General features: G+C 45.6%; 1 protein-coding gene across 1 annotated transcript; it reads right to left on the reverse strand.

Annotated features, from left to right (window-relative positions):
- Positions 1 to 11,502: 11,502 nt before the first annotated feature.
- On the reverse strand, positions 11,503 to 16,055 carry LOC127342419 (uncharacterized oxidoreductase At4g09670). The gene is made up of 2 exons (XM_051368376.2): positions 15,531 to 16,055; positions 11,503 to 12,329 (listed from the first exon to the last, which is right to left on the reverse strand). The coding sequence occupies exons 1-2, from the start codon at positions 16,017 to 16,019 to the stop codon at positions 11,709 to 11,711; spliced, it is 1,110 nt and encodes a 369-aa protein (XP_051224336.1). The 5' UTR covers positions 16,020 to 16,055; the 3' UTR covers positions 11,503 to 11,708.
- Between the last annotated feature and the right edge of the window lie 549 nt (positions 16,056 to 16,604).

Genomic DNA, 16,604 nt, shown 5'->3' on the forward strand with positions numbered 1-16,604 from the left:
CCATCGGGAGAACAATATAAGTCATATATGACTCGATAAAATGTGCCATTCCAACAGCCGGAAAAGCACTCGACAATATATTCTCAGAACGCCGAAGTTGCGATCAATTTCTGAATGCCGCAAATTTGCGAAGGTAAGACCCCAGATCCGTTCTGCTGGGCGTGGCATCGCCAAAGACTGCGCTCTGCTACTTTTATCCGTATCAACAGATACGAAGAAAAATCCTAACGGACGCGTTAGGTACCCGATAAATTTGACTGGGACTCGACAGAATGGTAAGACCTTAAGCGGCACCTGTCGACGTTTACACCAGTATCCCGAGATCATGTCCGGGGACGTGATTTTGAAGTAGGTTTTTGCGGATTGCCACTAGAGCAGTTAACTAGTACCTGATCCGTCAGATGAACTAGCCCCAATTACCAGTATCCCTGTACAATATAGAATTTTATGTGAAGAAATATAAAAGGTTAAAGCTTTTGAGTAAAAATAAACAATGGAGATTTTCCCTGACTCTACGATTCAAGCAAAATCTCGGGGGCTACTGACATAGGCATCCCAAATGGGCCTGCCGAAGATGGTACCCGGGGTTTACTGGAGGCCCAATACCCGAAGAATAAGAAGATTCGGGAGCCCAAGATTTACTAAGGAAAGATAGAGTTGTAATAGGAAGTGTTGTTTGTAATCTGGCGGGACGAGTTAGAAACCGTCCCGGACTCTGTAAACTTGTATAGCACGAATCCCTCGGCTTCACCTCATATATAAGGGGGAGTCGAGGGACAAAGAATCAATCGAATCATTGTCTGCAAACCCTAGTTTTCATAGTCGTCGAGTACTTTTCGGCTGAAACCTTCGAGATCTACTTGCCCTCTACTTCTAACTAAACCCTAGCCTATAATCCATAGGCATTGACAAGTTAATCCCTTGTCACGTGGTGTCGAATCTGTCAAGTCGTGCAGAGAAGTTGAGAAGGCAAGGCATCATGATGAAAGGATACTGTGGCAGTTCTGCTCTGCCACGACGTGACCCGACGAAGAAAAAACAGAGTGGTTTTGGAATTATCATTCCCAAAACCAGGGGGGCATGTGTTATCACCAGAATTTAGCCAGAGCAGGAGATGGGCCGTGATTGAGATGGGCTTAGAGGATATATACTTAAAGAGTTAGAGTTTAGCTCGTACACGGTTGGGTTTATGCCCAAGTTATAAAGTCTACGGACTATAAAGATGTATCTAGGGTTATTGGAAAAGGAGGACAATCACGTTCACGACAAACCAATCTAGGCGCATCGCCACCCCTTGTTTCGAGGGTTTCTTCCGGGTAAGCGTCATGCTGCCTAGATCGCATCTTGCGATCTAGGCAGTATCTATTTATTCGTTGCTTAGTGTTGTTCGTACTGAAGCCTTGTTGATGGTGAACAACACTGTTATCATAGGTGTTTTGGGGCTGACGTGGATACTTTTCTGGTATACTTGCTTAGCTATGCTGCCCCTCAACATCTAGCTGCCTTTGCGCCTATCTTGGGTGTAAGGGCAGCACCTTGCTTAATTTCTGTTTAGTAGAACCGATCTGTTATGGTTGCTCCTTGTTCTACAAGGATTAGTTTGATATCCGCATGATTAGGCCTTGCAAACGGGTTGAATGATCCAGTAGTGCGTAAGGCATAGTTTGCTGATCTTAGAGGGATTGTTCCGGGAATCGACGTTATGTTGGTTTTTAGGCCTCTTTAGGACTAGTTTTCTATCATCTTACGTGTCTGCCAGGCTCATCTACGTGTAGGATGTTCCGGTTATGCGGTGAAAACCCTAAACTGTCGTAGATCGATTTATCTTGGTATTGATTAAGCAGGATTCCCATGTTAACGTAAAATCCAATGTGTACCATGGGTCGATCGGCTCTTTGAGCCGATTCACAGAGTAACCTAAGAGCCGATCGGGGCTCGTATTTAATGTTTGCGTGTTCGCCATGCAGGAAACTAATCGAAGCAATCCAACACCTTCCTGACCAGGTACAAGGTCAGGTGGCACGCCCTCGCACCAGTTTGGACGTGTGCCGGAGCATTGCGGGCCGTCGCCCGAGGGACCAGGGCCCACCGCAGTCCTGGGAGCCTCCCGGCTCTACCGTGTTGCCCGTCGCTGCTCGCCGGTGGGTTTTGGTAGGCAACAATATTATAGTGAGAAGTTGGATGGCGCACGCCTCAACTATCCTATTTATGACAAGGAGCTTTACGCTTTGGTTCGTGTTCTTGAGATTTGGCAACACTATCTTTGGCCAAAAGAGTTCATCATTCACTCCGACCATGAGTCATTGAAGTACTTGAAAAGCCAACACAATTTGAACAAACGACACGCAAAATGGGTTGAATTCATTGAGTCTTTCCCGTATGTCATAAAATACAAGAAGGCCAAGGACAATGTAGTGGTGGATGCTCTTTCCCGCAAAAACAACCTTTTGCTCACTCGTTTGGATTTTCATGTGTTGGGACTTGATGAGATCAAAGAACTCTACCCTTCCGATTCTTTCTTTGCACCAGTTTTTGAAAAGTGTTCTAGCCAAAAGGGCATCGATGACCTCTATTTGCACCAAGGTTTCTTGTTCAAGGGCAACAAGCTTTGCATCCCCATGTCGTCTCTTCGCCTTTTGCTCTTACAAGAATCGCATGGTGGTGGCCTTATGGGACACTTTGGTCGGGATAAGAAACTTGTGATGCTCTCCACTCATTACTATTGGCCAAAGATGAAGCGGGACGTGGAGCGCCTTTGCCAACGGTGCACGACGTGCTTACAAGCTAAGTCAACCTCCAACTCTTATGGTCTTTACATGCCTTTACCGATTCCACATGCCCCATGGTCCGACATAAGTATGGATTTTGTACTAGGATTGCCTCGAACCAAAAATGGACATGATTCAATCTTTGTGGTAGTGGATAGGTTCTCTAAAATGGCTCATTTCATTCCATGTAATAAGACCGATGATGCTTCACACATTGCTAAATTGTTTTTTAGGGAAGTTGTTCGACTACATGGAGTTCCGGCAAGCATTGTGTCGGATCGGGACGTCAAGTTCATGAGCTACCTATGGAAGACGCTCATGGCAAGCTTTGGAGTGAAGCTATTGTTCTCATCATCATCGCACCCGCAAACGGACGGACAAACGGAAGTGGTGAATCGAAGCCTCTCAACTCTTCTCCGCACACTCGTGAAGAAAAACTTGAAGTCATGGGAGGAGTGCATCCCGCACGCGGAGTTCGCCTACAATCGAGCCAAGCACTCCACGACATCAAGGAGTCCGTTCATGATCGTCTATGGCTTCGAACCGCCAACGGCCCTCGACATCCTCCCACTACCTCTTCATGAGAGAACGAACATGGACTTCGACAAGCGAGCCGCCACCATGAAGAAGCTACATGAAGACACAAGGGCAACCATTCAAGAACATGTCCTCCGCCAAGCAACCCGCCTCAACGCCAAGAAGAAGGAAAGGATATTTCAAGAAGGAGACCTCGTTTGGATTCACCTCCGCAAAGAGCGTTTCCCTCATGAACGCAATTCCAAGCTCAAGCCCCGCGGAGATGGACCTTTCAAGGTCCTCAAACGCATCAACAACAACTCCTACGTCATCGACATTCCAACCTCCAAGTACTTGGTGAGCAACACGTTCAACGTCGCCGATCTTTCACCACATCATGGAGACGAGGAGATGCACGAGTCGAGGACGACTCTTTCCCAAGGGGGGGGGGGAGATGATGTAGCCCCGCCTACCGACGACACTACACCAAGACCAACAAGTCCCCCAAGTGGACCAATGACGCGGGCTCGAGTCAAAGCGCTACATGATAAGGTGAACTCGCTCCTCGCTACCCTCGATCTCGGTACCCCCTTGGATGGTTTGCTACCTCATGCCGACATGCTTTGTGTCATTAGATATGAGGAACATCAAGACCCCGGAGACGAAGACACACCAAGATCAAGTGGAGGAGAGGAGCAGCGTGACGCGAAGATGGACATGGAGCTGGTCCCGAAGTCGCCCGAGGAACGCGAAGAAGAGAAGAAGAAGGGCCGGTCTAGAACCCGGCCGACCGGGCTGTAGACCGGCCTACCCGGCCCAGGGTCCGGCCAACCGGGCGCCAACCGGGCGCCAACCGGGCGCCATCCGGTCGACCGGCCCCCTGACCGGACCACCCGGTTTGGACCGGGCTCCAGACCGGTGCCATCCGGGCACAGTCCCGGGGTTGCGGAACCCCGTCCGGTTGCCGCCCGGTCCCAGGCCCGGTCAAGACCGGCTGCCCCGGCGCCAGGCCCTGTCCGACCGGCCACCTGACCGGATCGCGCGACCTGGCTCAACCTGACCGGTTCGGTTCGACCCAACCGCCTACCTATTCGGCCCATGTGCCTTGTACCCCCTATTTAAGCACCCAGGACGCCCCATTACCTCTTTAGACTAAATTTGGCTTAAACCTAAACTTGAGCTGAGTCTCCCTAGGGTTAGCATCCATCTTGGACAAGCATCCCTTTGTAATCAAGGCACTCTAGTTGTTGATTTGGATATTGTTGAATGAGATTCTAGTGCAAGTCACTCTCTCTCCCTCACCAATCTCCTTCTCTCCAACTCCAATCTCTCACCGGGAATTCTACCGCGTGCCTCTTCCTTGGTGATTCTATTGGTGTGGTCCATCGAGCCACGGGGGTAAGCATTGGGTGTATCGGGTTGGTGTGCGTGCGTGAGTACCGGTGTTCTTCGTGTTCCTCGTGTTCCTCTCGCTCTCCCACCTCTTCCCCTCGATTTTGGGTCAAATCACGAGATCGGGCCAACCCTTAGATCTTAGATCGTATCACAAACCTTCCTCCAGTGCCCAGGCACGCATCGAGCGAGCGGAGCAAGGGCACGGCGGCCAGACGGAGCTCTGCTGCTCCAACTCCGGCGGCTTCCCCCGCGTAGCCACTCCGACGGGAGCCTCCACGCGGTAGTGAAGGGTGTCTCCAACTCTTTCCTCCACGCGGCCGTGACGGGCAAGCTCGGCCACCACTTTGACTGTCTCCTCCACGCAGCCACGACAAGCCTCTCCGCTCTGCTCTGGCGGCTCTCTCCGTCCCGTACGACGCCCACCTCTGCGTCCTCTGATGGCCTCCTCCGACGAAACCCTCCTAAGCCCTCCTCTACCCCCGTCTGATGGCCTCCTCTCTGTTTCTTCAGATTTCAGAGAACAACGAAATTGATAGGGCTATTTTCTCCAGTTTAGTGAGTAGAACAATAGCAAAAGAGGAGGTAGTCAACGCATGGCGGGGAGAGAGGAGGTGGTCAGCGTGAGGGAAGATGGCTTGCCAGCGACCTCGTCTTCATTGCCCAAGGCCGGCGCTTGCTCTCTCCTCCCCTTCCCGCGGTGGCGCCGGCAACAGAGGCGAAGCTCTGTCCGTGTTTTTCCAGCTCGGCAACGCACGAACTGGAACGAGGTGCTGTCTTGGGGCTGTTGGGCCTTGGTTGCCGTTAGATACGAATGGATGGTGGATAACAAGGCTCGGGGCAAGCCGTGCCCTGTGAACCTCAGGGCACTGGATTTCAGTCCCGTTTTGCCTGCTACTGCTCTCTTTTTTTTGAAACAAAACCATTATATATAAAAGACAAGCAAGCCGCCTCATTAAAGAGCTTCCAGTCCCCTTCGGTACCCTGGTAAGGAAAAGAGTGTGTAAGAAACTTACTGTCTGAGTCACATAACCGTTACATTATTTGCCAACACACTAAAAATTAAGTCAGGGGGATCATCGAGCCAGACAATTGACTCTAGTCCCTCTGAGGATCTAGCTAAAACATGTGCTGCCACATTGGCTTCTCTAGGACAATGAGAGAACACCACCTCTACAAAATTATGACAAAGCATCGAACACTCTTCGTAAATAGATGCCGCTAGGCCAAATGAATTCCCGCCTTGATTCATTACATCAATCACATCCATGTAGTCGGAATTCACCTCTATCCCGTTGCATCCTACCTGGCCAGCAAGAATCAGTCCATCCCGAAGCGCTCTAGCTTCGGCAGAAGATGGGTCAGAAATAAAAGGTATGCCACAACAACTCGCCGCCAGAAAGCCCCCATTATCATCACGAAGAATTGCACCAGTACTTCCAGTCCGAGCATCAGCGCTAAACCATGCATCCACATTTAGTTTCACAAAATTTTCCTTTGGTTTTACCCACCCATGTCTTTCAATTCCTGTCTTCCTCTTCTTTGCTCTAGAGTAATTCAGAGTGAGAGTAGATATCGACTGAGCAGTACGAGCGGGAGATTGAACAGTTTCACCATGAGTAGCTTTTCTCCTCTCCCACCAAATATACCAAACCGCTACTGCTATAAGGTCATTCCGATCCACTTCCGGAGTCATCGGAGCCGCAACCAACTTGTCCCGAAGCAAAGCTTCCAGAACTGCACCACCATTTGTTTCAGCAGAACTCACATGCGATATCACATCTTTCATTCCGAGAAAGCTCCAAATTTCCAAGACCCACGGACAGCAGAAAAAAGCATGCCGAATGCTCTCACAGTCAGTTTGACAGAGCGAGCATTGAGAGCTCGTGATCATATGCCTATTAGCTAGCACCCCATTACAGGGAATAGCTCCCAGAAGCGATCTCCATAAGTGTATTTTCACCTTGGCTAGAACATTCAAAGACCATATTGTTTTCCAAACAGGCAGGTTCGATGATGTACCATAACCTGATGTTCTCCTTAATTTTATGCCGTGTTGATGATCCCATTCTGCATGGTAACATGAACGCACCGAGAAAATACCCGTCTTGGTAAAGTGCCAAGAAACAAAGTCCTGCATAAGCCCACTCGCTAGAGGAATATTCAGAATACGCTGCACATCAATAGGCCAAAAAATATCAGTTAAGATTTCTTCATCCCACTTCTCAGTATCAGGATCTATCAAATCAGAGACTCTAGACAGAATAATATTGCCTCTTCTGGTAGTAATCATACGGTTTGGACTTCCTGGAACCCACAGATCCGTCCAGATATTTATTTTTGAACCATCACCAATACGCCACATGTGTCCTCTTTTGAAGGTTTTGATACTAGCCCAAATGCTTTGCCATGTATAAGAACTTCCTTTCTTCAACTGACAATTTAGGATGTCCCCGGATGGATAGTATTTTGCTCTCAGAACTGTAGCACAAAGAGAGTCTGGTACAGAGATCAATCTCCAAACCTGCTTTGCCAACATAGACAGGTTAAAATAGTGAAGGTCGCGGAAGCCCATGCCTCCCTGTTTTTTTCGGCACACACATTTTCCACCAAGCAAACCAGTGCATATGTTTTTGCTGATCATTATCTCCCCACCAGAATTGGGATATTGATGTTATTATCCCTTTAATAATCTACTTGGGTAGTTTAAAAACAGACATCGCATATGCAGGTATGGCCTGGATGACGGCTTTTATGAGCGCCTCTTTCCCGCCAAAAGACATATTCTTCTCCTTCCATCCACTAAGGATTTTGCATATCCTATCAATCAAATGCTGGAAACAATCCGACATATCCACCCCTACCAAGGGAGGAAGGCCTAAATATTTGTCAGTTATCGCTTCAGTTAAAATATTCAGAATACTACAAACTTCGACCTTCATATCAATCTCAGTACAGGGACTAAAGAAAATACTTGATTCCGCCTCACTCACCAATTGACCCGAGGCAGTACAGTATTCATTCAAAGCATTACGGAGACATGTAGCATTACCATGATCAGCCCTCATGAGGATAAGTGAGTCATCCGCAAAAAGGAGGTGCGACACTGCAGGTGCATTTCTACAAAACTTGACTCCAATTAAATTCCCCTCATTCTCCTCAAACTTGAGCAAGCTAGATAGTCCTTCCGCACAAAGAAGAAACAGATAAGGTGATAGAGGATCCCCTTGACGGAGTCCTCTAGACGGATAAATATAATCAGACAAGTCATTATTCAGACGAACCTGGTACCTTACTGATGAAACACAAGCCATAATGAGCTCAACCCAAGTAGGTTCAAACCCCAAACGTATCAGGATTCTCCTCAGAAAAGACCACTCCACTCTATCATATGCTTTGTGCATGTCCAACTTCACAGCACAAATTCCAAACTTACCCAACTTCTTATTTTTGATAGTGTGGTAGCTCTCATACGCCACCAGTACATTGTCAGTAATGAGTCTGCCCGGGACAAAGGCACTCTGCGTGGTAGAGATAATCTCTGGAAGAATATTTTTGAGTCTCTGAGCAAGCAGTTTTGCGATCACCTTGTATACCACATTACATAAACTAATAGGCCTGAATTGTGTTATCAGATCCGGGTTCTCCACCTTTGGAATAAGCAAAATTATAGTATTATTCCAGCCTTCTGGTATTACTGACAATAAAATTATAGTTCACTGCCTGGAGAACCTCGTCAGTAAGATCCTCGCCAATAATATGCCAGAAGCGTTTATAGAAAACAGCATGAAGCCCATCTGGGCCTGGGGATTTTAGATCTCCAATATTAAACGGGGCCTTTTTCACCTCCTCTCTCGAATATGGAGCTAGTAATTTTTCATTCATCTCAGGTGTAACAGAGGGAAGAACTTTGTTTAATACATTAGGATCAGGGTCATGTACCTCCGCAGTAAACAAAGTCTGGAAATAATTTCTAGCTATACCCATAATTTGATCATGGTCTTCAATAACGTCTCCAGCTTCATTCTTCAGATATTTAATAAAATTCCGTTTACGGCGCCCTGATGCAAACCGGTGAAAAAACGCCGTATTTTGGTCACCGTGCTGGAGCCAGTTGACCCTGCCACGCTGAACCCAATAAAGTTCTTCTTGTTCCAACAGATTTTCCATTTTGAGCTGTATGTCTCTCTGTTTAGAAATAGCCTCGTCCGATAGTGGACCAGACATGACTTGGTTCAATTCAGCCTGTAGCTCTCGCACATCCTTTTCCTTGGTCCTTTAAGCACATGTTTGTCCCAACTATGGAGTGCCTCATGAACCTCTGCCGTGTGATCACTAAGAGGAGCCTCCACATGGATCAGTTTGGCTCTGTCCCATGCCGTTTGAATAATAGATTCAACCGAACTCTCACACAACCATCGAGCCTCAAACTGGAGATGTGATACCGCATGCTGCACTTGAATCCCATTTAGCCGTTCAGTGTCAACAAGGATAGGGCGATGATCTGATTTACCAAAATCCTCATTCACCACTCCTGCACTAGGGAACATATCTGCCCATCTATAATTACAGACCGCACGGTCCAGCCTCTCCCTGATCTTCCCTCTTCTCCAGGTGAAAATATCCCCCTCAAAGCCCATATCTTCCAACTCACATTCGTTAAGAACATCTCTGAAAGCTTGCATACATCGGAGTGATCTGGAAGCACCTCCTTCTTTTTCATTTGAATAAAGAATTTCATTAAAGTCACCCACCATAATCCAGGGAAGATCGAACTCTGCATGAAGGGATCGAATATAATCCCAAGAAAGGTACTTTCTATCGCTGCTAGGTTCACCATAAAAGCCAGTAAAGCGCCATCCCGCCTCACCATTTTCATTAATACGGATGTCAATGAAGTTCTGCTCCACCTCCTTAGACGTTACGGTAATATCGTTATTCCAGAACAAGACTAAGCCTCCACTTCTGCCATCACTCTCAGCAACCAACATCTCATCAAACAGTAATCTCCGCTTCAAAGATTCCGCCTTAACTTTACACAAATGTGCCTCAGACAGAAAAAGCACATCCGGTTTTATCCGCGCCTGGAGAACCAGGAGCGCACGAGCTGCCGAAGACTTACGCATTCCCCGACAGTTCCAACATAGGAGTTTCATTGCGACCGGACAGACCCCTTACTGGAGTTTGCCGATCCTATAGAGTTGTTTGAATTGGTCCCATCCTTCTTCGATCTCTTCTTTATGTCCTTGTCAATGACTGCACCCACGGCCGGAGGGGGTACTGGGACAATATCCATCGCCATTGCATGCGGATCACCTACCACACTGCCGATCGGAGGCTGTGTTAGATCATCTTTCTCTTGGTTGAATTCAAGTCCCCTCTTCGCCCCAGAGAAGTTGTTTTCGCTAGCAGGCAGATCAATGTCTTTGTCTTTCACAGGACTTATAGCCGTATCTTGTAGATCAGAACCACCACTACCATCAGCATTGTTCATTGCGTTAAACCTCCATCTTATGTTTGCATCACGGCCATACAGGCCCCTCCCTCTACCAGATGGATCACGTCCACGACCACTACCAAAACCTCTGCCACCAGCCGTAAACCTTCCTTTCCACGTATCAAAGTCCGCCTTGATGAAATCCCCCCACTTGAGCTTCGATTCATCATGTTCCCCCGTACCACACTCGGTATGGATGTGACCAAGGAGGCCACAGAAACCACAAAACCTGGGTATCTTCTCATATTTCACTGCATAGAACTCCCGCTGTTTCTCCCGAGAAATAGTTACCACTCCAGCCAAAGGTAGGCGAACCCTAACTCGGACAAAATTCCCAATCCCTTGCACATTGAGTTCGACAGAGATGCACTTGCCAACCTTCTTCTCCACCAAGTTCTTGATAAGGGATTCGCTCCTGTAACCTATTGGGAGTTTATGAATTTGAATCCATACGTTAATAAAATTCAGATCAACTGATTCCGTTGGAGCCAAACCATCATACGCCTCAATCGATACGGCATTCTGACGAAACAGCCACGGACCCCCTTGTTCTACCTTTATCCAATCACCTAGGCAAGAACATTGCACAAAAAATAGCTTGTCTTCTAATGGAGTGAATATGATCTCCTGGGCCGGGCTCCAAGCCACACACATGTGTTGTTCAAAGGTCTGGGGGCTAAAACTATTTGCCGTATGGATCCTGGCTAAAGCCGTCCACTTCATACCTTGTTTTGGAACATCTTCCTCATCCTCGAACACGAGATCATCAATCTCGTCCTCGTCTATCCCGAGCCGCATCGACATATCATTCAGATTGTTGTCCTTCTTCTTCGACCCTGACCCGCTGGCCGGATCCGTAGTACTCGCCTAAGGGGACGCCATGCTCCTCCGCCAAGGTCCAGACGGGCCCCAGGGGATCGCGCCTAGGTCGATGGAGGGAAAGAAGACTTCTGCTCTAGCTTCAACTATAATCTGCTCAATAGCAGACAGACCCATAAAACGATGTTCAGCCTCGATTCTTTCTTTAGCACCTCTCTCGCCCCATTTCCCATTTCTTTGGTAAAAACACTTGTAATTCTTGAAACTGGTAAGATTATGAACGACATTTCTATCGGTTCTGTCCTCATTCAGGAAACCAGAATCTGAGTGTCATTAACCAGAATTTTGGGAGAGACTGATGCGCCTTCCTAGAATTTATGGGGTTGACATAGACAACACCATTAATATGAGAGATGCACATGTTAAGCTTCATGCACTAGCCACTTGAACCAAAAGTCCGAACTGATGGAAAGGGCTAGGCAATCCACATATACACTTCACAACAGCACAGAGCATCCATATTCCCCATATATTGCACAGCAAATTTGTAGTAAAATCTAACTTGATCGTTGCAATGTTGTCCTCAATATGACTAGAATCATTCGAATTGTTTCACTTAGTTTTGTGCAGCGTAGGAGTATGGCTTAAGCAAATACACAAACTATACGCCATAGTCTGGATGACATATTATGGGAAGGACCAGCTTTCTGATGTATCTAGCTAACAACATCAACTGACTCACATCCATTCTCAATAGAAGTTTTCACTGCATCCACCACAATCTGTGTCTTTCGGGTGATGGCCATCCACTTCCCCTCAGGCTTGCCACCGGCATCTCTGATGTTTCTCACCAGCCTACAGAACTCCTGGACCATCAGGGCCTCCTGTGGTAGGTCCGTCGTGACAACATGCTTGCTTGGATGTGGAACCCATTCAGTAGCGAGTTCGTTGACGTCCGTCTTGGAGTCTACACTGAATGGACCAGACTTTTCATTGTACGGGATGAGGAGGTCGGTAACATGAATAGTACCATTTGTGCCAACGACGGTCATGTCCATGGTAAGGTTGGTAAGGAAAGAACAGTGGAAGGTGGCGACCTTTCCATCCTCCCAGTAGAGCGATGCACCACAAGCAAGGAGCACACCAGCTTGGTTCTTAACAGGGTAACGGTGAGCAATCACATTCTTGGGCAGCTCATAGTCGACTGCCCACAAGATTGCGCGGATGCAGTACCACCCAATATCACCAAGTGCACCCAGGGCATCAAGGTCTGGCTTTACCCTGATGTCATTCTGAAGGAAATCTTCGTCTGCTCGAAAGCTGACAATGCTGTTTACCTGAAGTAACATAAGAAAAAAAAAAGTATTTGCTTTCAAGGTTAAACTCTGGCAAATGTATAGGTGTCCAAAGTTAGTGGACACCAATATTTTTGAGGTTATATCAAGAAATAGATCGTCACACGGTAGTGGCAGAACACTTGACGCACGCAGAATGTGACTAGATCATCTCTTAAGTATTTCAGAATCCATATATGTGCCATTAGTTCATGTTACTACAGCCATTTCTGAGTCTGATTTCTAATGATCCGAAAATTTCTCACAAGAAGAAACCAAGATTTTTTTTTCTCGAACACAAAAACCAAGAATGGCATCACCGTTGCTATATATATGTGCATTATGATATGGTTTCTAGTAGAGTTATAACTTACAAAACCAGATACATGTGCATTATGAGAGTTAAATTTGGCATTACATGTTAAACAGCAACGGTTTGACAAGATAACCACATTTCCACTATTCCATTCTATTCTCCTTTCCCAACTCATACATTCCACTGAAAATAAAAGTCAACCTCAGTTTTAACTTTTAATTCCAGTTTCAACATTTCCAGCTGTATCAGCATGTTATATCTAAGCCCAAAGCTGTACAACCTTACCGAGTTAAACCCCTTCCCTTCTAGTAGAAGTCACCAATTTATTGCTCACACAACAAACATGAACATATGTTTATGCTTTGTTAATTTATTTATATCAATATGCTGATCTATCTTTAAGAGTTCTATGTACTTGTTTGGTTGCCATCAGTGTTGCAATGACCAGTGTACATGTGGAACAAGCAATTACAAAGACCATCAAAGCGTCATGTTTACTGTTTGCCTGATTGATACCTACCAACCCCAACTGAAAACAAAGGCCCCCTCACAGCGAGTTAAGTTCTGTCTTCTGTGCGGCAATGTACTTTTCCCGAGCAACCTGTGGTGAAGTTTTTTTTTTTTTTTGGCAGAAATTCAATTCCCAACTGATGAGTGGTAATCACCTATTCACCATTGCCGGGTGCCAGTCTTCTAACATTAGGATTGGAAAGATCAGAGACAAATTAGCAAAGAATGTAGACAAGTGAGAGATAAAAAAATGTTGACATATTTTTAGTGTCGTTTAGCATTGAATGTAGTTGCCGCATTGTATGCACAAAACCATATCAGGTGTTAATGCAATCTGACCAGAGGGCTCAAGGGTATATTCAGGCAATCTGGCTTTTATCAGGGTTCTAACATGAGATTTTATTTGGAGTGTTGTGGCACCCCTAAAATTTCAATTTCAAACTCGAAATGTGTGGGTAAATAAAAAAGGATGCCTTTGCTTCGGCCTTTTTTCTCACTCTTACATTCCCCTTTAGATTTTACTTCTCCGAACTTTCCCTTTTCCGGTTACTGTTAGGGCATTTAGTACTGAATTGTATTTGACATTCAAAACTGAGTAAGATGAAAAGTACATGTTAAATAGTTTTAGGCATTTAGGCATTGATTTGGCGCCTCAAATTACCAGGGTACATTGCACCTCATGCCTTGCCAAATGCATTGGTACCAAGACAACAAAGTCATGTTTCTAGATGGATGCTGCCATACCTGACTAAATGAGAATAGTATGATCCACAAAAACTACAATAATGTAGATTTCGGGAGGTAACTTGTGTAAATATTATCAAGGCAATAACATGACAGATTCAGGTGTATGCCAGACCTTCAAGCATTGCAAATTTTATCAAAGAAAGACTATACCCTTAAGCAATCATTTTGTGCGATGGACAGGTGTTGAGTGAGCAAATGTATAGCACAAGAGGGTAATGAGCTCGGTTCAGTCTGTTGGAAACTGACTGGCAACAACAAAATCCAGTGGATTATAACTGTGTGTCACACTTCGTGAACAGATAGCGAGAATTATAAAGGAAAAAAAATCACTCTGAGGGCCAAATCAATTTAGATTGGCAGAGCTAATCACTAGTTATAATAATGTGTAAACCTGCATACATTTTGAAGAATTCTCACATATTTCTCAATGAAGAAAATAAATACTAAAACCAGCACATTTGATCAAATTAGGAGAGTGATCTATTTAGACTATATTCTAAGTGTGAGTGCAACATGTGACGGACAACAAAAGGAGCACGAGTGGTCAAACTGCAATATTTGCACTGGTAAATCGTACATTGAAGGTCATGGTAAGGACCTTGAAGGAGTTTCAGACGAAAAAGCAGAACATACAAACTCTACAACTCAATGGAAAGAGTACTCCAAGTTGCAAGAAACAAGGCATTGCTGTTCCTTCCTATAACAAAGCAATAGAGGCATGGAAATTTGGATAGATGTCGTACTAACATTCGTTGAGGTGTTTTATAGTTCCAATTGCTAACACAAAATATCACTATTGTTCACCATGGTCAACTAGGAAAACAGTATACTGAAAGATGACCTACCTTGCTTATTTACAGCTTTCGTTTATTTATTTATTAGGGATTCGCTGGGATGGATAGCTTTGCTGGAAGGAAAACATCAAACAGAACAATGATGGCAACTGAAGTGCCAGAAACACAACATAATTCACTGCACGTCCACAGTGGTCAATTTGGCAAGTATATATGTAAAGGTAGCTGTCATGCCTAGCTTAATAATGCTCTCAGTTTTTTCTATGCCTTCAGGTACTGTGCACTGACATTTTATCTTCTTTTTGCCTTTAATGTGAGAGCATCCTTCCAAATTATGTGGTGTTTTTATATTTGCATTATGGTGTTCGTTGTTGTTACTAAATGGTTGATCCTCTGGTGGATAATGAACTGTGTATTTGACTCTTTGTATCAAGTTGCATGTCATATGCATGCTTTTTGAGTCGCTGTATAGTCGCTGAGTCGTTTTCCAAAAATCACGGCTCATGACTATACAGCGACTTTTGCCAACTATACACTGATTCACAGTTGTTGGGGACTCACTTTTGAGTCGCGACTCAAAAATCTTGGTCACATGATTTCAACAAAAAAAAATTAAAGAAGTGTAAAAACATTGTGCAGTCATACATACGGCATTAGTACAAAGCAATATTCTGGCATAGGTTTTGAAAATATTCCTTTTCTGTTCTACATACCACCATATCAGTAAAAATATTTCAGATTGTTTAAAAGCCTATAGTAAACATACATTCCGATAATGACTAAGCGATACCAGTTGGAACCAAACCAAAATGTAGCACAAAAAATTGGAAAACTTACAATTCTGACGTCGCCGATGGTGCTCTGGTCGGCGACGAGCTGGCGCATCTTGGCAGTGCGGAGGTTGTGCATCCACATGGTGCAGTCCATGAACTGGACGCGGCTAGCCTCGCAGGCAGCGAGGATTGAGTCGAGGTCGGCGGCGCAGAGCGCGGTGGGCTTCTCGAGGAGCAGGTGCTTGCCCCGCGCGGCGGCGGCGGTGGCCCACTTGAGGTGGAGGCTGGTGGGGAGCGGGAGGTAGATGGCGTCGATTTCCGGGTCTTCGAGGAGCGCCTCGTAGGACCCGTGGAGGCGCGTGCCGGCGGGGAGGCCGTTGTCGGCGGCGAAGAGGCGCGCCTTGTCCCCGGAGCGGCTGGCGATGGCGGCCACTTCGGCGGTGGGGGCGACCAGCAGCATGGCGCGAGCGAGCTTGCGTGCGATGGAGGCGCAACCCATGATGCCGAAGCGCACCGGGCGCGGCGGCTCCTCCGGCGCGGCGGCGGACGACATGGCGAGCGGAATGTGGAAACGCGATCTGCCGACAGGAATTTGACCGAAATCAACTTTGGCATACTTATCCGCCCTCCATTTTATATCTAACGTACCAGATTATCTCAAATTTGGGACTTGAGTACTAACTAGCAAAAGTACCCGTACATTGCTACGGTTTTTAACTTAATATTTATTTGATAGGTCACCGTGAATGTCACTATATAATTGTAGACGCATGACTACGAATATAAAACACACTTGTTTTCAACTATTTCTTTACTTTATCGCTGCTATTTTATCATGCACAATGCAACAGATACTAATTAGGTTTACTACAATATACTATTTTCTCTTGGTTCATTTATTCTTAGATTGCTTATTCGATTCAACTCTAGATCTCTTGCTATCAATTTAGACAAACATTATGTGATATCTATATATAACTTTTATAATTTAGATCATTTATTTTATTTCATCCTAGATATTTGTTTTCAATTTTAAAAATTATTTTATGAAAATACGTGTCTTCTCCTTGCTTAATGACTCACTTTTTTTTTTAATTTCTTTCTCCTTGTTTTGGTTCTCTTTTCTGTTGAATTTTAT

The sequence above is a fragment of the Lolium perenne genome, chromosome 3 (assembly GCF_019359855.2).
Source record: "Lolium perenne isolate Kyuss_39 chromosome 3, Kyuss_2.0, whole genome shotgun sequence".
NCBI lineage: Eukaryota > Viridiplantae > Streptophyta > Magnoliopsida > Poales > Poaceae > Lolium > Lolium perenne.